Below are 25,050 nucleotides of genomic sequence, written 5' to 3' on the forward strand. Positions count from 1 at the left end.
ATTATTATTATTATTATTATTATTATTATTATTATTATTATTATTATTATTGTGACTAGCACTGCTGGGAGATGCAGTCCAAGAGCATCTGCAAGTCTGCATGATCTGTACCACTGCTCTACAACTCTTTCTACTATGCACTGTAGCAGCTTATGAAGGGCAGTTGTTCAGACAGTGCCTGCCCTCAGGCTTACAGTTTATATAATACCCACTCTCTTAACAACTGCCTTTCATAAACTGCTCCTATCACCTGAGGCAGAAAAAGGACTGTTTTCTTGTCTTTATGGAACACCAGAAGAGGCAAAATAATATTCTTTGTTGATGGTTTCTCCTATTTTTATTGTTTTGTAGTTGTTGGGGTTTCGTTTGTTTTTTTGGTTAGTTCCTTATCAACTGGGAAAAACAAAGAGGTTCCTCACAGTTCTGGCTTCTGTAGTTCTATTAGAAACAACAATAACAAAGAGATAAGATTTTGAAAAGTAAATTCAGTCAGTCATTTCCCCCCACCAAAATCTTGTACTTTTAATACATCAGACATGGTACTTTTATGCCAAGTCAATTTAAATACAATGCATTTTTTATTCCTAAAGTAACAAAGTGCCTTTCCATTGGTTAAGGAAGCTAATATTGCATTGTTTTTCCTACCTTGACCGGGGGGGACCTTGAAACTGTTGTACATGCCCTGGTAACCTCTCGTTTGGATTTCTGCAATGCGCTCTACATGGGGCAACCCTTGTACCATACCTGGAAGCTGCAACTTGTGCAGAATATGGCAGCCCGACTGGTCACTGGTACTGCCAGGGCCAGTCATATAACACCGGTCCTTAAAGACCTACATTGGCTGCCTATTTGCTTCCGGGCGCAATACAAGGTGTTGGTTATTACCTATAAAGCCCTAAATGGCTTGGGCCCAGGGTACCTGGAGGACCGCCTCTCTCCGTACAATCCGCCCCGCACACTCAGATCATCAGGGCAGCAATTGTTAAGAGTTCCAGAGGGGAAATATTCCAAAGATTTCCAGTATCCCCCTGAAAAAACAACAACCATTATTTCCCTGCCTTCAAATTTTGGTATAAATTTTGTGTCTCTACACCCTGCTCAAAAAGCCTTGGCCGGAAGACTCTTTAGATCCTGGCAGCTCCACATCCTCTCATCTGCTCTCTCCAGTGGCAAGAAAATAGTTGGGTAGCTCTGCAGAAAGTACCAAGGCCCTGCTCTGGGAAGTCAGGCCACTCATTTCCTCAGAGGGGGGATCTGTCTCCACAAGGAAGGGTAGCTCTTCATTTACCTCTCACATGCCTGAGACAGGTGCTAAAGCCTAGCTTGGTCACTTTGGAAAACAGGCTGCTGCACAAGACGGATATTGATGGGATCTAACAGGACTGCTAAAACATAGGACTTCCACTTTGCTTCTCCACCCCAAATCTCTTCCCTCTTTCCTCCTACTCCTACCTGATCTGGCTGGACTGCAGAGGTTTCAATTCCAACAGGAAAGTGCATGGAAGGAAGAACCAGGACCTTTTCACTACCTGTCAAGATAAAGAGAAGGTGTTGTAGGCACTTTGGATTAGCTGGAGTAGAGAGGTCCTTGGTCTAATCCACAGGGTTTTTCTTTGGTTTAGATTTCTTCCCTTGTTAGGCTCAAGGAGAACACTAAAGCAGCCCAGAAATTTGAGGCCTACATCACAGAGTGTGACCAAGTCAGAAGGGGAATGGTGACTCTATTAGTCCTTACCCAACAAGGTGGTGGCTCCTTTATCCGTCTGCACAATCCACCTGAATGGTTCCTTTGGTCTGGTGCCCAGGGGGGTCTTCTCTTCCTGAGGGACCTCAGCAGCCATTTTACCTAGCATTACAGCCTCCTGAAATAGGAATGGAGATCAGTAGCAAGGAAAGGGTCATAAGGAAAGGAAGGGCCAGTGTTTTGAGATCTTCCTGTAGTCAGGTCTGCTTCTAAACTAGGAATGGGGACTATTGTCCCTCCAGGTGTTGCTAAACTACAACTTGCAGCAACCCTAGCCAACACATTCAGAACAGTTGGAGTTGCAGTTAGACAATTTCTCAGGGGCCACATAACCTCGTCCCATTGCAAAATTATTCTGCATCGTATTCCCAGACTGGCCCTCAGTCAGCCAATCAGAAATAAATATTTATTGTTCTGATCAGACCCTTATGTCTTTTTGAGATTAGGGCACAAAGAAGTGAGCATTAGACAGCAACACAGGAACTCTTATAAATATCTGGATATTCCCAGCTCAGCCATAAAATCCACTGGGTGACCTTGGGCAAGTCACATGCTTACAGCCTCAGCAGAAGGCAATCACAAACCTCCTCTCAACGAATCTTGCCAAGAAAACCCCACAATAGGTTTGTTTAGGGTCACCATAAGTTAGAAATGACTTGAAGGTGGACAACGACATGTTGATAAGTGAACAAAATGGGCAGAAACTGATATTGGTTGCTATCCAGTATGGCTCATCATAGCATAGTAGGTCTGTATGCAGACCTCTGCTAGGCTGAACCATATAGTACTATCCGTACTGACCAGCCTTTGAAACAGCACCACCACCTCCATTCCTTGCTTCATGGAGAATGAGCAGGGTCACAGAAGCATTGGCTATATCCCCATAGCCAGAGGCAAAACAATTACAGCAGGGCTGAGATTGCTGGCAGATCTTAGCACTGATGTAATCATTTTGCATCTGGCTATAGGGAGATGCTTCTGGGATCCTGCCCACTACCTACGAAGCAGGAAATGGCTGGATAGGGGTTTTAGAGGCTGCTCTGTAAGTCTGGATCGGGGGCTTTGGGCACTGTGAAGAAGAGAATACCTACCATTGCAGCACCCAAAAAAGAACATGCACATGTGTAAGGGAAGCTTGCTTGTGTTCATGTCCCTGAGAGGATGCTAGCCATTATGTTACACAGCAAGGGCAACAGGCTGTCATAAAGATAATCTTCTTCTTCCTTTGTTTAATTCATTAGATGTACATTTATTCCTGCACTTTTAAAAGGCAAGGTTAAAATCTCATATTTCTTTAGGGAATGGTAATATGGATAACTGTTTTCCACCTCTTCATTTAAAAATTAGTGTCATCAAGCTAAGAGGGATTTAGGGCTAGCTTCAAATTCCCCTTGATCAGCTGGTTGGGACATCCCTTCTGGGATATTATTGTATGATACAACAGTGGTGGTGAAGTTTAGGGTATCACCTTCTCCTCCTCCTGCTTCTTCTTCTCCTCTGCCTGGCTCAGGAGGAAACCTTCTGCCAGGGCCACAGCCTGGGAACTAGTCTCTGCTCCACACTCTCTCACCCAGCTCTCCATCTCTGGGGGAAGGACAGCCAGGAACTGCTCCAGGAGCACCAGGTCCAGGATCTGTGTCTTGTTGTGCCTTTCTGGCTTCAGCCACTGGTGGCAGAGATCATAGAGCTGGCTGCAAACTTTCCTTGGTCCCTCAGCCTCTTGATAGCAGAACTTTCTGAAGTGCTGACGCTGGACCTCTGAGCTGCCAGGGTCCTTGCTAGGGTTTCTCTGCACTCTTCTAACCCACAGAGTGTCACCACCTCCTCTTCTTTCTGCTTCATGACCAGGGAACATTTGCTCCTCCATCTTGGCTCTGTGGACTGTCTCCGCTTCTAAGAAGCTTCAAAGGAGCTGCTGCCCCTTTTTTATGCCAACAGTAGGAGGACTGGAGGCGGCGAAATAACACAGACATCTATTTTACGGAATGGGTGACCTGGGGTTATAACTGGGGCTTCTCCCTGTAAGAAAGATCACACCAAGACTTCTTAGACACAGGGGAGCAGGTGGGAGTGGCAACTAATATCTCCCATAATAGGAAGTGGTAAATCCACTTTGTGTTCTAAGTCCAAAGCATACTGCAGAAATAATCCAGTTTGAGACTGCTTTAACTACCCTGGCTCACTGCTAGGGAATCCTGGGAATTGTAGTTTATTGTGGCCCCATAGCTCTCTGATAGAGAAGGCTAAATGTCTCCCAAAACTACAATTCCCAGAATTCCATAGCACTGAGCCAGTTTAGTTAAAGCAGTGACAAACTGGAATATTTCTTCAGTGTGTTTTGGACCCTAATCTGAATTTCAAAGGAACTAGCTAAGGTACAGGTCCATCACTGTGAATGGCTCCTTTACAGTTCAGACAGATACCGGTTCCACACCGGCCAGAATACTATGGAAGCAGCCCAGAGTATTCTGGCCCTGAAGTTGTCCCAACATCCCCCTGTTACCTTGGGCACTCTATTGAGACACTGGGCAGCTGTTTGCATGCATGTCCTGCTGTGACACCTGCCACTGCCATGGGTTGCTTGCTCTGAGCAAGGTGCCCAGTGTGATCGCCTATGGCGGCAGCAGCAGGCAGCACGGTGAGATGCACTGTAAATAAGTTAAATTGATTTAAATGTATGCATTTAATTAAATAAATTAAATTAAATTGATCTAAATTTTAATTTTATGCCTTTGATTAAATAAGTTAAATTGACTTAAATTTAAATTTAATTTTATGGTCATGATTACATAAATTATACTGATTTAAATTTAATTTTAATTTTGTGCCTTTGATTAAATAAATTAAATCGATTTGAATTTAAATTTAATTTAATGCATTTAATTAAATAAATTAAATTGATTTAAATTTAATTTTATGCCTATGATTAAATAAATTAATTCTACTTAAATTCAACTTTAATTTAATGCCTTTGATTAAATGCATTAAATTGATTTAAATTTCATTTCATGCATGTGATTAAATAAATTAAATCGATTTAAATTTAAATATAATTTTATGCCTTTGATTAAATAGATTTAAATTTGAATTTAAATTTAATGTCTTTGATTAAATAAATTAAACTGATTTACATTTAAATTTAATTTAGTGCCTTTGATTACATAAATCAAACCGATTTAAATTTATTGATTATCTTTGATAGAGAGGCAGGAAATAAAACCAGTTTAAATTTAATGCGTTTAAAGAAATGAATAGTACAAAATTGAAATTAATAGATAATTAGAATGAATAAAATAAAATGCATTTTCATGGGGGGGGGGGGCAGACTTCAGCTCCCCACAAAGACTGCCCCCCATTTCCTCACCTGCTGCTCCCCAAAGGCAACTCTGGGGCTCAAAACAAAAGGGGAGGAGCATGTTTTGCATCGCATCTTCCCTACAAGGAAGCTGATTGGCTCCTTTGAGCCCGGATGAGGCGGGACCGGAAGTGCTGTGTGGGAAGGGATGCTCACCCTCCTTCTCTGGTGCCTCTCTAGGAATCCAGACTCTATATCCTTAACCCCCTAAAGAGCAATAGAAACCACAATTCACACATACCTTTGTTGTTGTTGTTGTTGTTGTGTGCCTTCATGATAGTTTCTGACTATCCATAGCCAAGCTGGGATTCGAACCCAGGTCTCCAGAGTCATATAATCCAATGGCAATCCGAACGCAATCATGGGGTTTCACATTATTGCGTGATAGACTACCAACTCCACACACAATTTTGGGCAATGGGAAGTCAGTCCAAACACAATCATGGGGTTTAATGTTATTGCGTGAGAGGTGATCACACACAATTTTGGGCAACGGGAAGTCAGTTCGAACGCAATTCGAATTCACGTAAATTTGCTGAACTAGCGTCTTTAAGTGAATGCGTTCTGGCCCCACTTTCTTTTCATTCGAAATTAAGAGAAATTCCTCCCGTCGTGTGATAAACTCCATAGACAAACCATTAATCCAGCTGGCTCTGGCTATGACCATTCATTTGTTTTGCAAAATTTGATATTATTAGGTTTTAATTCACATACCTTGTTTCGAACTAGAGTGGCATAATAGTTTAAGTGCTGGACTAGGACTCTGGAGACCAGGGTTCGAATCCCGACTAGGCCATGGAACCCCATTGGGCGGCCATGGGCAAGTCACGCTCTCTCAGCCTCAGAGGATGGCAATGGCAAACCCGCTCTGAAGAAACCTGCCAAGAAAACCTTAGCATCGTCACAAGTGGGAAACCACTTGAAGGCACATAACAACAACAACAACAACAAAGCCTTGTTTTAGTTCATGTCATGTAGCCTCCCTTGGGTCCCATTTGGAACAAAGGTTAAAATATTAATTAGTTAGGTTTTTAGTGGTTTTTTGGGCTATGTGGCCATGTTCTGGAAGAGTTTATTCCTGATGTTTCTCTGAAGATGCCACAGCCACAGATGCTGGCATGTTCTTCTAGAAGATGGCCACATAGCCCAAAAAAAAACCACACTAAAACCTATGGACGCCAGCCATTAAAGCCTATGACTTTGGATTATTAATTAGTTAATTTATTAGTGGCAATAATGAATGATACGCTCAGAACACTACACTGTGCTGGCTCTCAAATAGGATACCTTGACTGAGTTAACCCAAGGTTACTCACCTTGAGAAAATACAATCCTGTGACTAACATCATCATTTTATATATGAAACCCACTGGGTGACCTTGGGCAAGTCACACTCTCTCAGCCTCATTTGGGGACTATTATTATTTATTAGCTTGTTTAGCTTGTTTTGTGTGCCTTCAAGTCAGTTCCAGCTTATGGCAACCCTAAGGAAACCCTATCCTAGGGTTTTCTTGGCAAGTTTCCTTAGAGGAGGGTTTGCCATTGCTATCCTCTGAAGCTGAGAAACTGTGACTTCCCTGAGGTCACCCAATGGGTTTCATTTTTTAGGTTTTTAACTGTACTATGTTTTTTAGAATTGAAGCCACTTTGGATCCCAATCTTGGGAGAAAAGCAGGACAAAAAGAAATATAATAATAATAATAATAATAATAATGGCCAGGCAGGGATTTGAACCCTGTTCTCTGGAGTCATAGTGCAACACTCAAACCACTTTAATAATAATAGTAATAATAATGGTCGAGTAATGATTTGAACCCTGTTCTCTAGAGTCATAGTCCAATACTCAAATCACTTTAATAATAATAATTGTTGCAAGAAGAGATAATGTTGGGTCCCTGGTCTAATCCATCCTCTCTTTAGGTCCAAAACACCCTGCAGAAACAATGCAGTTTGAGACTGCTTTCACTGCCTGGTTCAATGCCAGAGAATTCTGGGAAATGTACTTCATTGTGGCCCCTGAGTTCCCTGATAGAAAAGGTTAATTGTCCCACAAAACTGCAGACCCCAGGAGGATTCCTTAGCAGTGAGCCAGGGCAGTGAAAGCAGACTGGATGGTTTCTGCAGTGTGCTTTTGGAGTTTGTAGAGGTGCTAAGCATGAAAACCACAGAGGGTTAAAATCTCCAAGCCTTTAGCCCTGCAGTCCTAGAGAAGCCCCTACAAGGAAAGCCTCTTCCTTCTCCCCACATTTCTTTAAGGAAGCCAAAAGAAGGGTCAGGTGAGTGCAATGGGGCCCTGCCTCTCTCCAAAATGGAAAGCAAGAAATGCTCAGTGGCCCAGCTGCAGCTGCTTTACAAAGATCTCTAGGCTGGCTGAGTCCCTGGCATAACATTTCCCTAGTTGAAATGGATCTCTTAGGAAAAAGCCATTCTCTATCTGAAACCCAGGCATTAGAGTAGATATTTTTTGCAGATGACTCCATTGCCTAGTGTGCAGAGCACATCCTTGAATGCATACGTCCCTATGGCTATTATATGGATCACCAGAGGTAGGTAAAAGCTGACTTGCAGTGTTATCAGACTCCAACTCACATCATCCCCAGCTAGAGTAGCCACCAGGCAGGGAAGATGGGAGCTGGAGTCCAATAACACCTGGAAATAGTCATGGATCCAAAACACACTGCAAAAATAACCCAGTTTGAGATTTCTTCAACTGCCCTGGCTCAATGCTAGGGAATGCTAGGAACTGTAGCTTATTGTGGCACCAGATTTGGCTAAATCACTCACAAAACTACAGTCCTCAGAATTCTTTAGCATTAGGTCAGGGCAGTTAAAATGGTCTCAAAATGGATTATTCCTGTAATGTGTTTTGGACCATAGCACTCTTAGAGTTGGAGGAGAACCCAAGGGCCGTCCAGTCCAACCCCCTGCCATGCAGAAAGAAACATAACTAAGGGCAGTCACTCTTTAAATCAAGGAACAAACCTTATTGGGATCATAGAATCCTAAAGTTGGAAGAGACCCAAGGGCCATCCAGGCCAGCCCCATTCTGCCACGCAGGAATTCACACTCAAAGCACCCCCGATAGATGGCCATCCAGTCTCTGCTTAAAGACTTCTGAAGAAGAAGATTCCATCACTCTCCAAAGAAGTTCCACTGTTGAACAGCTCTTACTGTCAGAAAGTTCCTTCTAATGTTTAGGTGCAGTTTCTTTTCCTGTAGCTTGCATCCATTGCTCTGTGTCCTATTCTCTAGAGGAGCAGAAAACAAGCTTGCTCCATCCTAAGTATGGCACCCCTTCAAATACTTAAACAGGACAATCATGTCACCTCTTAGCCTTCTCTACCCCATGCTAAACATATCCAGCTCCCTGAGTCTTTCCTCATAGGTCCCACTTTCCAGACCCTTCACCATTTTAGTCAAACTCCTTTGGACATGCTCCACTTTCTCAACATCCTTTTGAATTTTGGTGTCCAGAATTGGACACAGGATTATTCCAGGTGAGGCCTGACCAGATCAGAATAGAATGGTACTATTACAGTACTTCCCTTGATCTAGACACTACACTTCTATTGATGCAGCCTGGGATTTTATTGGCTTTTGTTTACTGCTGCATCACTGTTGACTCCTGTAGCCTCTCCTCCGCTTTTGTTTAGAATAGCAAGCTTGCTAGGGAGGAAAGGTATTATTACTCTATCAATTATAATACACTTTTATTGGTCTGAGAAGGTAGAGTTAGAAGAGTGGTTGGGATAAGAAAGAAGGTGAAAGAGGACAAGGAGGAGTGGTTTAGAGGGAGAAGAGGTGAGGCATATAAGAAGATGAAAGGAAAGAGGACAAATATGAGGTAAGGAAAGGAAAGGTTGGAAGTAGAAAGAGAATTTATGGAAGTGAGAAGCCTTTGGATGTATTTGAGTGAGTTTGGTGTTAAATGGTACAGTAGATCAGATAACTACCTCTCATTATTCAATGATAGATATGATATGATTGCTATTTTAATTGTGTGTCTTTTTTGGCTGCCTGCCTGTTTGTTTTAAAAAGTGAAAATCAATAAAATTCTTACAATACACTTTCATTTACTTGCTAGTTGCCTTTGGATCCTGCCATTCCTCCAAAGAGCTCACAGTGGCATATATGGCTTTTCTTCTCTCTGCTTTGTCCTCATACCAGTCTGAAAGGTAAGTTGGGCTGAGAAAGAGAGTTAGTGAGTGGACTGAGGTTACCTAGGAGGACACACTGGAGACTCGGGTTGCATTTACAGTGCAGAATTAATGCTGTTTGACACCAGTTTAATGGCTGTGCCTCAATACTATAAGATTCTGGGAATTGTAGTTATGAGAGCTATTTAGCCTTCTCTGTCAGAGTGCCACTACAAACTACAAATCCCAAGATTCCATAGTATGGAGTCATGACAGTTAAAGCAGTGTCAAACTGTATTAATTTTGCAGTGTGGCAGCAGCCTAGAACTTACAAAACCGAAGTTACAGTTCACCAGGCTGAAGTTGTAGCACAAGTTTTCATAGAATTGGGCAACACTTTATTCCATGCATCTGACGAAGCAAATAAAGTCTATGAAAGCTTATGCTACAACTTCTTTTGCACAGTTAAATTGAAAGTTGCTACAAGATTCCTTTGCATACAGGTTGAGTCTCCCTTATCCAAAATGCTTGGGACCAGAAGTGTTTTGGATTTTGTAATATTTGCTTATATGTAATGAGATCCCTACAAGATCCCTTTGCATACTGATATTCCAGATTAACATGGCAATGGAGTTTATCACAGTGGGGCTAATTTTAGCATTATAGAGAGATTAAAGTGCATTTAAAGCATCCCACAAATGAAGCAAAAATGGCAAGTAATTGCGAGAATGATTATCACACCCAATGGTGCAAATAAAGTGATATCGGAAATGCATTGTCTTTGAAATTTTGAAAGTAAACAGATGTACATTAATGCTTCTTTGTGACCACTTTAATGGTGGGTTTTGTGCGACATGTGAAATTGTTTCATATAATTATGTGATTTTTCTGGGATATTCATGGGATAAACTCCCAATCTCCTTCGTGTGATAAACTCCTATATCTCTTGAGTTCTATCCCCATGGAAAGTAGCAAGCTCAGGTGGATGGTGTTGTTTTTTTTTTTTTTTTGTCACTGTGCTACCAGAATCCAAGTGTAGTGGCTGGGAGGGGGAAGGCACAAAAGATGGATAAGGTGTTCACAGACACCCCTTTTCCTCCCCTCAAGTTTAAATGGAAGGTGGCATATTGACATGATTTGTTCAGTCGTGCACCCCAGTTCTTGATTCTGCCCTCCCTTTCCTTTAGGGAGAAGTTCAAACAGATCATTGGGAACATCCTTAGTTACTTGTAAAACAATCTGCTCATCAGGGAATTACAATAAGCAGGGGAGTTTACACACAGAGTTAAGCTGGGGGCTCGCCACACAAAATCAATGAAAATTGCCTTAGAGCAAGGACCTTTTCTGGACCCACTGGAAGCAGTCCTTGAGCTCGGTAAAGACAAAGATGCCCAAAGTCAAGAAGGTGATGAACGGACGAAGAGAGCAGGAGAAGGCTCTCATGCTAGTAAGACTGGAGGCTGTGAAGATTCCTGGGCAAAAGACAAAGCCTGTTCAGAAGTCCAGCGCCAGCGCTTCAGAGAGCTCTGCTACCAAGATGCCAAAGGGCCCCGGGAAGTTTGTAGCCAGCTTCACAGTCTCTGCCATCAGTGGCTGGAGCCAGAGCAACACACAAAAAGTCAGATCTTGGATATGGTGATCCTGGAGCAGTTCCTGGCCATCCTTCCTCCAGAGATGCAGAGCTGGGTCAGGGAATGTGGAGCAGAGACCAGTTCCCAGGCGGTGGCCCTGGCAGAGGGTTTTGTCCTGAGCCAGGCAAAGAACATCAAAGTGGAAGGGGAGCAGGTAAGTGTGTGTTGTCCTGGAAACTCCAAGGGACATGAAAGCATATTTTCTCCACACCCCAACAAGAGGCTAGCTTGTTGTTGTGTACCTTCAAGTTGTTTCCAATTTATGGCAAACTTATCATGGGATTTTCTTGGCAAGATTCATTCAGAGCAGGTGGGTTTCGTGGCTGAGCTGGGAATCAAACCCATGATCTCGAGTTCTAGTCCTACACTCAAACCACACTCCCTGGGGCTAGTCTACACATAAATCTATTTTGGAAATCGCTGTGGATTTTCATACATTCGTATTAACATTTGTTTTCACTTTCCTGTGCAAATTCACATCTGTTTTCCCTCCGCTGCAAATGCATAGCTGTACAAATACATACAAAGTGGATGGATGGCCACATATTTGATAATGCTCATCCTTGTAGATACTCCAGTAAAACCTGCAAATTCTTTTTCTGCTGAGCTTATGGAGTTTTTCACTCTCCCCCCCCCCCCACAGAAGCCCAAATTCCTTCAAATTGCATGTGGCTGGACTGCAATCTATTTAAATCAAATTAGGAATATTTTAATTGTGTAAACCCAAGGTGTTCATATTGTGTGTGTTTTTTCCCCTTGGAATTTATACCATGAATGAATTCCAGAGATGGGGCTGGGCAAAGTGCTTCACTCCAAATGTAGTTAGGCATCAGTTTCCAGCATTGCTTGCCATTGGCAGGGAGGGGATGCAATCCAAGAGCATCCAGAGAAACAGCATTTGCCTCTCCTGGTTCCAAAACTCCAAGTGGTATACCAAAGGGCAACCAAAACAAAGAGAGCAATTATGTTATAAAATACTGTACCAATGTGTTCAGAGCTCTTTTTTTCTCTGAAAATAGGGGAGTAAAAAGGAAAGATCACAGAGACATATAAAATTATGTGCAGTAATTGAGGGGTTTTTATTAATTAATTTATAGACTCACAGAATCCTAGAGTAGGAAGAGACTGCAAGGGCTATCCAGTCCAACCCTATTCTGCCATGTAAGAAGACAAGTCAAAGAACTTCCATCAGCCTCTGTTTAAAAACTTCCATAGAAGGAGACTACACCACACTCTGAGGCAGTGTATTCCACTGTCTTGAGGCAGCTCTTACTGTCTTCCTGAATCTCTTTTCCTGTAGTTTGAATCCATTGCTCCGGGTCCTATTCTCTGGAGCAGCAGAAAACTAGCTTGCTCCATCTTCAATAGGACATTCCTTCAAATATTTAAACAGGGCATCATGTTCCCTCTTATCCTTCTCTTCTCCAGGCTCCATATTTATATCCAGCCCTCAACCATGCAATCTCAGAATGGCATATGATGGCACACACACACACACACACACACACACACACACACACACACACACAGAGTTTAAAACTATTCCAGATGAAAAACAACAGATGAGTTGAAAGAGGGTAAAAGCATATTTAAATAGCCAGGTGAAAACAGCAGAAAAAGCTAAAACAGTTAAATCCATGTTTGTTTTTGTAGTGGTTGTTTGCCTTCAAGTTGTTTCTAACTTATGGTGACCCAAAGGTGAACCTATCATAGAGTTTTCTTGGCAAGATTCGTTCAGAGAAGGTTTGCCAATGCCTTCTTCCCCTGGGGCTGAGAGACAGTGACTTCTCCAGTGGGTTTCATAGCCAAGCAGGAAATTGCACCCTGGTCTCCAGAGTCAAAGTCTATCACTGAAACCACACACTACACTACAAGGAAACCCAGTGGGTAACCTTGGCCAAGTCACCTTGCTCAGATTCAGATAAAGGCAAATCCCCTCTGAACAAATCTTGCCAAGAAAATCCCATGATAGATCCACATTAGAACAGCACTGGATGGAGGGACAATTAGCTATGTATTTATGTCCCCCCCCCCTACAATTCTGAGAATATCCCAGCCAGCATGTTGGCATAGTCTCTAGTGCATTCTGGGATTTTCAGTCCAAAAAGTCATGTTTCCTGCTTCTAGCTATCCTGTTTGCTGTTTCATGTGCAGGGGCCCAATGTGGAAAGACCGGCTAATTTCTCTGAATGGGCAGTGGAGCCAACCATCACCTTTGAGAAGCCGCTCTTTGGAAGAATGACTCAGGAAGTTGAAGCTCCCAACACATTGCATGGTACGGAAACATTTGTCTTATTTTCTGAGTGCTGTAAAGTTTGCAGAGATAAATTCTAGTTTGCTGGGCTAGATCCTGACCAAGACATATTTAAGTATAGATTCATTGAATGTAGATTCAGTGGGATTTAAGCATTCTTGTTTTGACAGTTGTTTAATTCAGGAGTCATGTGTAAAAATTTATTCGTATTCCATCGTCTGCTTTTAGTTGCATTATTGTTGGTTTATAATTTTAATATGAGCCAGTGTGGTTTGAGCATTAGACTAGGACACTGAAAGACTAGGGATTGAATTTGGGCTCGGCCATGGAAACCTACGGGGTCACCTTGGGCAAGTCACACTCTCTCAGCCTCAGAGGATGGCAATGGCAAACCCCCTCTGAAGACTTCTGCAGTGTAGATGCAGCCTTCCTCATGGCCTTCCCCAGCCAGCCCAGAGTCCATTATCAGTGCTGTAAAATATTTTGTCTCTATCCTCTTTGGCTCTCTTCCAGGCAATGAAATGACATCACAGATGCCTTCTAAAGCATCACCCATTTGGGATGGAGCTGATACTGCAGTTGCACAACCAGTTCAGGTAGGGGAGGATTTCTGGAGGAACATACAAAGGAAGTGAGTCGGATGGGTCCTAAATTTGGATACATCCAGTTTTGTTATGGGGCCCAAAAGTAAATGGTTTCTCTTGGCTGGATCTGGATTTGGAGTGATTATGTTGGTGTAATATGTCTTTAAACAACAGAAAAATATTTTGCTAGTTAACAGTTGGAATGTTGGGTTGGTTGAGAGTTATGGATGAAGCACAGGTGTGTTTGATTGCTGTGTGTGTGAACTAGGTTTGGATCTGTGAAGCAGACTTTGAATTTGATTATAACTCAGGGAGGTATATATATGTGTGTGTGTGTGTGTTGTATTATATTGTACAGTATATATATTTTAACTGAAGATAAAAGCCTCCAGCAGGGATGTAGCCAAGGGGGGGGGGGTCCTTGGGGTCCGGACCCTCCCCCTTCCATTAGAAAAATGAATGGTGTGTGCTGCTGCGCCGCCGCACCCAAGCCCCATTATAATGGTGGCACTTAGTCTGGACCCCCTCCTTCCTAAAATCCTGGCTATGTCCTTGCCTCCAGGTAGTTTGGATGAATCAGCTGTCTGTGATTGTTTTCTTTTCAGTGTGAAAAGTGGTCAGTGCACTGCCAATATCAGTAGCTGGGTTTTTTTTGCTTCTGTACTCTGCTGTGTACATTATTTTGGGCTGTAGCTGGGTGACTTTTACCCAGACTGTGCCAGGGGTTGGCCTTGTCCCAAATTTATTATTTCTGGCTGACACATTAGGGGAACATGTCCTTGAGTAATCAGGAAACTTGCTTGGGCCAGAGTCACATATAACTACCACACAAGGTTGTTGCGAGAGTAACATGATCGAGGGGAAAACGATCAATCGTGGACAACTGTGGAAGGGTAGGGGTTTGCATTAGCCCCCAGAAGTCCTTGGAGGGCTGCACCCCTTGCTTGCATAACAAAATCATTGTTTTTTGCCCCCAAATGCCCTCCAGGGACAACATTTTGAGTCTACCTGGGCCATTTTAGCCTTGTGGCATAGTTGTTTGAGTGTTGAACTGTGACTCTGGAGACCCGGGTTTGGTTCCCTGCTCAGCCCTGGAAACCCATGGGGAGACATCAGGCAAGTCACATGCTCTCAGTCCCAGAGGATAGCAAGGGCAAACATCCTCCAAAGAAATTTGCCAAGAAAACCCCATGGTAAGTTTGTCTTAGGATCACCATAAGTCAGAAATGACTTGAATGCATACAACAATAACAAGAGGCCTTGTTTAACATCAGGAGGTCCAGAGACACCACCTCCTGTTCACCTCCTATTTCACAAGAGGCCCCTCTTGGGTCACAATTTGCCCAGGAGGGGGATGATGTGGTGGAAATGCTCTCCACACCTCAGAGAGAGCATTTTGGAGTGTGTGTGCATCTATATGCATATACATATATGATTTTTGTAAAAATTGTTTTGATATCCTAGCCTAGGAGTCACAAAAATGACCCTAGGGATTGCACTTTGCCTAACCCTGCTGGACATAGTTTGCTTGGGTGTCAGCTCAGTTTTAATCTGTGGTGCATACTTTGTTGCTGTTGTTTTCCTTTGTTCTTGACCCTAAGGCAAATCTATTATGGAGTTTCCTGGCCAAAATTGTTCAGAGGAGATTGCCTTTAACTTTAATTCCTCTGGGGCTGAGAGAGTGTGACTTGCCCAAGGTCTCCCAATGGGTTTCTATGGCTAAAGGGTGGATTCACACCCTGGTCTTTAGAGTCCTAGTCCAACACTCTGACCACTATACCACAGTATGCATGCCCAAGTTTAGTTTGTAAAATGCATTGAGTTTTGAAGAAAACATTTTCAATCAGCTGAAACATAATGATGAATTAGAAATACAACGTCTTTCACTCAGTTAGCCTCAAAGATGTAACTTATAGTGGAAATAATAACAGTTCAAGGAGAAGAGGCTGATGGAAATAATGTTTCTTTGCCTTATACATTTGGCCCTCCATATCCATGGATTTTTGTATCAATGTATTCAACCATGCATGGCTTGAAAATATTCCAAAAATTCTGAAAAGCAAACCCTGCTTTTGCCATGTTATATAAGGGACATTTTACTATGGCATTGTATTTAATGGAACTTGAGCAACCATGGATTTTGGTATCCACAGGGAGTTCTGAAACCTTGAGTTATTTGCAGGAGAACTGGGAAATAATAAATACCGTAAATAAAAAATAAATAAAAAATAATAAGAAACCGAGCAGAGGTTATTAACTTGGCTTTACTTTATCATGTGATGTTTTGATGTCCGCAGGGAAAAAAAGCCATTTACTTACATTAGAAATTTCTCTTTTCAAATTTGTGTACAAAGGAGGGAAATTATCACACCATTCCCGGGGCATACCTATTATTATTATTATTATTATTATTATTATTATTATTATTATTAACCTTTGTTTATAAAGCGCTGTACATTTACACAGCGCTGTACATACAATCTTTTAGTCAGATGGTTCCCTGCCCTCAGTCTTACAATCTAAGAAGACACGACACAAAAGGAGAAGGGAGTGGTGGTGGGGAATAGGATCAGGTCCAGCAGATCTTCTCCACCTCCGAGGCCTGGACCAAGGCAGATGGACTGGAGGAAGGGCTTGGCTTCTTAGTGGATGGTTAAAAGGAGGCTTCCAGGGTCAGAGAGGGGCTCGCCTCTGGGAACGCTTCTCTAAACAATATAGTCTTTAACTCAGTTTTGAAACTGGGTAGAGAAGTGATGAGGTGTGCATGTGGGGGAAGATAAGAAATGTTTTCCTTCTTCTTCTAGTGTCGTGTGTCCTTTGAGGAGATGGCTGTGCAAATTGCAGAGGAAGAATGTGCTCTGACAGATCTAGACCAAAAAGCTTTATGCAGAGCAGGCCTGGAGGAAAACACCAAGAACATGGTTTCTCAAGGTATTTATTTATTTAAAGTACTGGTAGGCTGCTGTTCACAGTAAAGCAACTTCCTAACAAGGTTTCTAGCATATCAATTTTCAATATATGAACAAAGTATAGAGTGCTATAGTAAAACAGGTTGAGTCTTCCTTATCTGGAATTCCAAAATGCAAAATATAAAAACCAAAACCTTTTTCATGGATGGCTGAGAGAGTGAAAACTTTACTTTCAGATTATTCAAGGTACACACACTTTTTTCATGCACAACAGTATTGAAAATATTGTATAAAATTACCTTCAAGCTATTTGGATAAGGTGTATATAAAACATAAATGAATTTTGTGTTTAGACTTGGGTCCTATCTCCAAGATACATCATTATGTACTTATATGCAAATACATAAAAAGAAAAAACAAAATCCAAAACCCCCCAAACAAACAAAATCCAAAACCAAACCACCTCTGATCCCAAGCATTTTGGATAAGGGAGACAACCTGTAATATCTAATCAGAGGCAGCAATAATACTAAAACAGGTAAGCAAAAATTAAAAATAAAACCACTAATACAGTCCCAGCTGTCCAGTAAAATCCTTATTTGAAAGAAAGCATTAGTAAACAAAAGAGCTTTTGAAGACCTATATTTCAGAAGAAGGAACTGGCAAAATCACCTGAGTCTTGCTTGCCTAAGAAAATCCTATGAAATTCATGGAGTCACCATCAGTCAACAGGCGACTTGAAGGCACAAACACATGCATTAAAATCCTGCAGTGATGAGACTCAATGTGCCTCAGCAGAAACTGAGTTCCAGAAACATGGGACCACTGCTTGTGAGGCCCTTCCATGTGTACCAGCCAACCAAGTGTTCTTCCAGGACAGCACAAAAGTAGGGCCCTCGGCGATATTCTAAGAGTAGGCATGTCATTCAGTCTTCCACTAGCGCATGTGCTGAAGATAGCCCTTCTCTCCCTAGGTATATCCATAATGCGAATTAAAGCAGTTTGATATCACTTTAACTGCCATAACTCTGTCCTATAGGATCTTGGAATTTGTAGTTTGGTGAGACACCAGAACTCTCTGATGGATCAGGCTGAATACTGCACCAGACTACAAATTCCAGGATTCTGTAGGATTGAGTCATGACACTGGGGACTGGTCTAACAATCAACAACTGCCAATAAATGATGTATGTATACACACACACACACACACACACACACACACGGTCCACAACTGGGCAGACAATTTAATGAAGAAAATTAAGATTATTCAAGGTAACAGTCAAGATGGCTATACAGGTCATCAAGCATTATGCTGAGTTTTCTTCTGTATATCTATGTATCAGTTATCTGTATAGCTATCACTTATTAGGGGATGTAAAAACTGGATGTACAGCATGGTTTGGTGGTCTGAGTATTGGATTATAACTCTGGAGATCAGAGTTCAGTTCTCTGCTTAGGAATGGAAACCCATTGAGTGACATTGGGGGAATCACACACTCTCAGCCCCAGCAAACCTTTGATAGGGTCACCTTAGGGTTGCCATAAGAGAGAAATTACATGAAGGCACACATCAACAGCAAGAGCACGTTGGTCTGTGAAGTTTGGACTAGATCCAGCATGGGTCTGTCTTAAGACATAGTGGTCTTAAGCAGAAGAAGGTTTCAAGTGACATTCTCAAACTATTGAGGTAGCTTAGTTTCAAAGGCTTCATTTTCCCTTTTGTGCTCATGCAGTATTTTTCTTTTTCTATTTCAACAGATGATGGATGGGACATTAAACCATTTGGGAAAAACATGCATCAGGAGAATGAAGAGAATCACGTAAATCAAAAGGGACCTAGTGTGCAAGAAGGAAACCAAACAGAGAGGTGGAATAATAAATTCATCACATCCCAGAGAGAGATTCTGGTTCAGCACGAAAAACAGAGGGGGAAAAGAAGGAATGTCTACCCGACATTTGGGAAAGGTTTTAGTCACAGATCAGACCACAGTGTCCATTGGAGAGCACACGTAGATGAGAAACCATATAAGTGCCTGGAATGTGGAAAGAACTTCAGCCAGATCACACATCTTAGGTTACATCAGAGAATCCACACTGGGGAGAAACCATACAAATGCTCAATATGTGGGAAAAGCTTCCATCGGAGCTTCATTCTTACCGCCCACCAGAGAATGCACAAAGGCGAGAAACCGTACAGTTGCACAGAGTGTGGCAAGAGCTTTTATGACAGGTCACATCTTATTAGCCATCAGAGAACTCACACTGGGGAGAAACCATATAAGTGTTTGCAATGTGGAAAGAACTTCAGTCACAAGGTAAACCTGACCTCCCACCAACGAATTCACACAGGAGAGAAACCCTACAACTGCTCAGAGTGTGGAAAGAGCTTTTGTGACAAACAGAACCTTCTGAGACACCAAAGAATCCACACAGGAGAGAAACCGTATAAATGTCAGGAGTGTGGAAAGAACTTCAGGCAGCGAGCGACTCTTACTTCCCATCAGAGAGTCCACACAGGGGAGAGACCGTACCATTGCCTGGAGTGTGGAAAGAGCTTTTACAGAAAAGCAGATCTGAACAGACATCTAAGAATTCACAGCGGGGTAGACAGGCCTATCACTTCGTGGAGCGTGGAAATGGCTTCAGACGGTGTGTCTGTCTTGCGTCCGATAGAGGAATTCTCCCAAGAAAATCAGTCTGTAACATCTGAAATTAAACATGAAGTAAATGATTAAATCAGCTGATTTTGGATGAAATCCAACTCCTCCAGCACTGCTGTTAGATATTTACTGGTTCCATATGTGTTTCTGTTCTCTGTGGTTTTATACTTTTGAAAAATCATTTAAAAACATTTTAAAGAAAAACATACACACTGAGTGGAAATAACCTCTGTTCGTATGTCCTGTCACTCTATGCGATGTAATGTGTATTAAATACCTTCTAATTCAATGTTGCTATGTGTTTTTTCTCTATTTAATAATTTGTCATTGGGTTTGAATAATGACTTTTATTTATTTATAATTTCTCAACCAATCACCTGAATTTTCTGGGAAGGGCAAAGGGTCATTAAAAGCATTATGTTGCTCTCGGGACTTGCTCTTGTGACGGTGGTGTCAGTTGTGGCAGTTGTGAATATGGAACAGTTACCTAGATTTACTCCTCCATTTGTTGTCGTTGTTGTGTACCTTCAAGTCATTTCCAACATATGGAGACCCAAGACTGGAGGTATCATTCATGGGGTTTTCTTGGCAGATTTCTTCATAAGGGAGTTGCCATGGCCATCCTCTGAGGCTGAAAGTGTGTGACTTGTCCAGGGTCATCCATTTCCTAGCTGGGATTTGAACCAGTCTCCAGGGTCATAGTCCAGTCCTCAAACCACTACACCACATAGGCTCTGTTTATTCCTCCATAGCTGTTCTGTATTCACAATGGCTGAAGACCAGTGTGGCATAGTGGTTTGAGTGTTGACCTGCAACTGAAGACCAGGATTCAATTCCCAGATTGGCCATGAAACCCACTGGGTGACCTTGGGAAGTCACACTCTCTCAGCCTGAGGGGAAGGCAATGGCAACCCCCCTCTGAACAAATCTTGCCAAGAAAACCCCAGGATAGGTTTGCCCTAGGGTCACCATAAGATGGAAATTACACCTTCACGATGGCTGCTTGATCACAGGTGTGGTGCTGATGTGGTTGCATCAGTGACCTGCTTTGCTGGATGTCAGCTGTGTGTGAGAGATAGCGCTTCCATCATGTTAGAGGGAATTGGGCTAGGAGAGGTTGCTTAGTTAGGATCGCTTACCTAAGTAGCTGATACAGAATACATAGGCCATAGATACTACTTAGTAAGACTAAGGCCTGATACAGAAAGGCCAAACTAAGGCTGCTTCGAGTTACTTTGTATGTATGCTGTTTCAATTATACATATGTCCTAAGAGTCCAGAAGCCACGCCAAAGCCACGATCCAGTCCTAAGGACTGGAGTGCAGCTTTGGTGCAGCTTCCAGACTCTTAGAACGCAAACATCATTGAAACACCATACCTCCAAAGTGACCTGAAGCAGCTTTATTTTGGCCTGTCTGTTAGCCTTTTTTGTTTCCATTTTCATTGAATAAAATTATATATATTTAAATTACATATTCTAAAAGCATTAAATACAAAGATGGTGAACTGTGATACTTCTAACTGTAGTTTTACAGTTTTTATTGTGTTGGGATGTTTTTATTGTGGGGAACTGTCTTGGAAGGACTGTTAGTGCTGACCATAGGTGATAAGTATATAAATAATTTCATAAATAAGCAGCTAAATAAAGCAGCCCATCGATTTTAGATGACATTCAGACCACATTCCAGATGGATAGACTCCATGATAGACGGAATCTGCAAGACCTGACACAGCTGCTGATGACAGAATGACTTGGAGTTCCCTCATTCGTAAGGTTGTCATAGGTCCAAGAAGATTTGACAGCATTTAATAACAACAAAGGTAGAATTGCCAGTTCAGGATCTACCCTGCGGAGGAGTTCTGTCACCAAAGTCCTTTGGGGAGATGATAAGGTTTGAACAGAAAAACCAAACTTTATTGGCTCCTATTGCTTTTGTTCCCACGGAGCTTGTGTCCATGCCGGGGCAGGGGTTTCCATGGTCGAGCAGGCATTTGAACCCTGGTCTTCAGAGTTATAGTCCAATTCTCAAACCATGCTTAGTAGCTTGAGCATTGGACTATGATGCTGGAGACTAGAGTTCAGCCATGAAAACCCACTGGGTGAACTTGGGCAAGTCACACTCTCAGCCTCAGAAAACCTTGTGATAGGTTCACCTTAGGGTCACCACAACTTGAAAAGGACTTGAAGGCACACAACAACAACAACAAAAACATTTCCTGTAGCACCCAAGATGCTGGGGCCAAAATGCTGTCACTTTACTGTCTCTCTCTCTCTGTCTCTATCTATCTATCTATCTATCTATCTTACACATATCTGCCTGATGAAGTCTATGAAGATTCAAAAGCTAGTACAGTATTTAACATCTTTTGGTTGGCCCATTAAAAGTATTATTCAAAGATATTTAGGGTTTGGTCTATTTTTTCCTTAATGGCCAATGCAGGTCTGTTTTTCAGGTGATGCTGGACAGCTTAAAGTTGGCCAGCAGGTTGGTATCAGTTCTGAGTACTTATTGGCCTAAATATCCTAAAGACAGCAGATCCTGCCTGATCTTGGAAACTGAGCAGGGTCAGCCCTGGTCACTACTTGGATGGGAGACTGCCAAGGAGTACATAGTACTGTAGGGTATAGTTTTTTTGTGGGTTTTGGGGGCTATGTGGCCATGTTCTAGAAGAGTTTGTTGTTTCGCCAGCATCTATGGTTGGCATCTTTCAAGCCACAGTTGCTGGCAAAATGTCAGAAACAAAGTCCTCTAGAACATGGCCACATAGCCCGAAAAACCCACAAAAAACTATGGATGTTGGCCATGAAAGCCTTCGACTTCATACTGTATTTCAAAGGAAGGAACTGGCCAAACCACCTCTAAATATCCCTTGCCTAAGAAAAGCCTAGGAAAAACTCATGCAACTTGGAAACCCCCCCCACACACACACACATATAAACACAGCCATTTGATTAAAGGGACAATAGACTTCTCCAGTTTTCAGTCTGGCAACCCTATTAGCCTCTTCCGTAGGTTTTGGAGCAAAGATTAGAAAGGATAGAAGGTCCAACTCATGGTTAAAAAATGACAGAGCCTTGATTCCTAGAGAGGCATCCAAGACTGCATTGCAGCACCCACCCTCCCCACCTCCTGCCCCCTATTCCTTGCATGCATGCATGCACACCAACAAACATACACACACACACACACACATTGGGAAAGGACAAAAGAAACCCTGCCATCTTGACATAGGGGAAGCCTCCCTCCTCCTTAAGAGGAATCTGGTGAGCAGCAGATGTTTTCAGGGGATGAGGGTGCAAAAGGGGACTGCAATGCAGACAAAGAAGAGGTGTGTGCATGTGTTGGTGTGTTTGTATTAAATTCAAAAGACTGGGATTTTTTTCCTCAACCTTCCTAGAGGCATCCTTAAATTGACCAACATAACACCCTCCTCCAAGGCAAAGTACAGTGGGATGAAGGGAGGAGAAGGATGGAAGGGAGGAAGATATGAAGGCAAAGGGGGCTAAAGAATAGCGGGTCACACATTTGGGTGTGTGGTTGTGCCCACTTGGCAGGGCAGCTATGGGAAGAAAGGCAAAAGGATGGGATTGTCCCTCCAATAAAAATTCTGCCCATGGCCACATCACTTTTCATCAACAGGGTTTTTAAAATACAAAATCCTTCAAATCACATGAGTTCAACCCAAACAAGATGCTTTAAAAGAGCATTTTTAAAAGCAACTACAGTGGACCCTTGTTATACACTGGGGTTTGGGTCCAAGATCCTCCGTGGATGGCAAAATCTGTGTATGCGCAAGTCCCATTAAATATAATGATATAGCAAAATGCTGTCCCTTATAAAAATGGAAAATCAAGGTTTGATATTTGAAATTTATACCTTTTTTAACATTTTCAAACCATGGATGCTTGAATCCATGTATTAAAAATCCGTGTATAAGTAGGGCCGACTGTATTACTAAAGCTGGTGTGGTTTTGTTGTTGTTTCAGCTAAAACGGTGTTTCTGTTTTGGTTTGGTTTGCATTTGTGTAAGATGCAATATATGAGTAAATCAAAAAATTAAATTATGTAGGTTCCAATATAGAAGTAAATAAGAAAATTAAGGTGCAAGATACAGTTCAGATGTCACAGCAGTTTATTGTTGTTATGTGCCTTTAAGTCACTTCCGACTTATTGCAATCCCAAGGCCATGAATCTGGGGTTTTCTTGACCAGATTTGTTGAGCAGAGGTTTGCCCTTGCCTTCTTCTGAGGCTGAGAGAGTGTGACTTGCCCAAAACCATCCAGTGGGTTTCATGGCTGAGCTGGGAATCGAACATTGGTCTCTGAGTGGTAGTCCAATGCTCAAACCACTACATCCCTCTGGCTCTCCATGCCCATTAGCTGTAATAATTATTATTTTTTCTTCTTCTTCTCTTTTAAAAGTTTGGGTGTTGGACTGTGACTCTGGAGACCAGGGATTGATTCCTGGCTTGGCCATAAAGCCCAGTGGGTAACCCTGGCAAGTCACACTCTCTCAGCGTCAGGTTGTTTGAGGTGAACATATGTGTCCCTCTAGGCACCATACTGTCTTCCATGTTGTTCAACATTTACATGAAGCTGCTGGGTGAGATCATCTGGAGACATGAGGCGGGGTGTTATCAGTATGCTGATCACATCCAAATTTGTTTCTCTATGTCTCAGGCTGTTTCAGCAACCAAGGAGTGTATCTCCCCTCTGAATGTCTGTTTGAGGTCAATAATGGATTGGATGAGGGAAAATAGACTTAAGCTCAATCCAAACAAAACGGAGTCACTCACTATAAGGAACCCCAATCTGGGTATAGTGATAAGCTCACCAGTCCTGGACGGGGTCACACTTCCCCTAAAGGACTGTGTTCGCAGCTTGGGGGTGCTTCTGGACTTGTCACTTCATCTGTCATCTCAGGTTGATGTGATGGCCAGGAGTGCCTGTTATCAGCTTCGACTTATACACCAGCTCCGACCCTACCTGGACTCACGGGAGCTAGAAATGGTTGTACATGTGCAGGTAACCTCTAGTCTCAACTTCTGCAATGCGCTCTACATGGGGCAACCCTAATACCATGTTCAGAAGCATGCAAAATATGGCAGCCAGATTGGTTGCAGGAAAATCTAGGTTCAACCAAATTACACCTACCTGCCTGTCAGCTTCCAGACACAATATAAGGTGTTAGTTATTACCTATAAAGCCCTACATGGCTTGGATCCTGTTTACTTGAAGGAACGCCTCCTCCCATATAATCCTTCCCACACATTCAGGTCCTCTGGACCCGGAGGAACTTACTGCAGTCAGGACAAACTAGACTGGTGATGACTTCCCAGAGGGCCTTTTCAGCTGCTACTCTAAATATCTGGAATGACCTGCCAGAGGAGGTTCGTCAGATCACATCTCTTGACACTTTTAAAAAGGCGATAAAAACGACACTCTTCCAGCAGGCCTTTCCAGACTAACCTCTCCTAAAACAGAATCAACCGCCCATGTTAATCAGCCCCTCTCATTATTGCCCATTATTGCTGTCACTTCTTGCCAAGCTGTTTTAACTGCCGTTATTCCAGTTAAATGTTTTTATTGTTATTTTGTATTGATGTGAGGGGGGTAAGAAGGGTGGGGGTTTTCAGGGGCTGTTTCCTTTTTATTTTTTGTGACTCTGTATTTGAAATTTTCCTTGCTGTTACCCACCTCGATCCTCAAACAGGAGAGGCGGGATACAAATAATAATAATAATAATAATAATAATAATAATAATAATAATAAT

The 25,050-nt window shown here is 42.4% G+C and overlaps 3 protein-coding genes across 3 annotated transcripts in view; 1 reads left to right on the plus strand and 2 right to left on the minus strand.

The window, feature by feature from the left end:
* Nucleotides 1-5,213, minus strand: part of LOC121922463 (zinc finger protein 420-like) — a 28,258-nt gene extending 23,045 nt beyond the window's left edge. Inside the window, exons 1-4 of the mRNA XM_042451947.1 lie at nucleotides 5,109-5,213; nucleotides 3,213-3,763; nucleotides 1,736-1,862; nucleotides 1,453-1,529 (exon numbers count right to left, since the gene is read on the minus strand). Of these exons, the coding sequence (XP_042307881.1) occupies nucleotides 1,453-1,529; nucleotides 1,736-1,862; nucleotides 3,213-3,611 (603 nt within the window). The 5' untranslated portion in view covers nucleotides 3,612-3,763; nucleotides 5,109-5,213. The remainder of the gene's footprint in view (nucleotides 1-1,452; nucleotides 1,530-1,735; nucleotides 1,863-3,212; nucleotides 3,764-5,108) is intronic.
* Nucleotides 1-25,050, minus strand: part of LOC121922021 (zinc finger protein 420-like) — a 319,204-nt gene that overhangs the window by 94,345 nt on the left and 199,809 nt on the right. The window lies entirely within an intron of this gene.
* Nucleotides 7,243-25,050, plus strand: part of LOC121922464 — a 46,555-nt gene continuing 28,747 nt past the window's right edge. The window contains 8 exon segments of the mRNA XM_042451948.1: nucleotides 7,243-7,375; nucleotides 9,184-9,274; nucleotides 10,423-11,020; nucleotides 13,021-13,141; nucleotides 13,634-13,716; nucleotides 16,509-16,635; nucleotides 18,375-19,345; nucleotides 24,201-24,302. Coding sequence (XP_042307882.1) covers nucleotides 10,550-11,020; nucleotides 13,021-13,141; nucleotides 13,634-13,716; nucleotides 16,509-16,635; nucleotides 18,375-19,345; nucleotides 24,201-24,302 — 1,875 coding nt within the window. The 5' untranslated portion in view covers nucleotides 7,243-7,375; nucleotides 9,184-9,274; nucleotides 10,423-10,549.

This window comes from Sceloporus undulatus, chromosome 2, assembly GCF_019175285.1.
Source record: "Sceloporus undulatus isolate JIND9_A2432 ecotype Alabama chromosome 2, SceUnd_v1.1, whole genome shotgun sequence".
In the NCBI taxonomy this organism is placed as follows: domain Eukaryota; kingdom Metazoa; phylum Chordata; class Lepidosauria; order Squamata; family Phrynosomatidae; genus Sceloporus; species Sceloporus undulatus.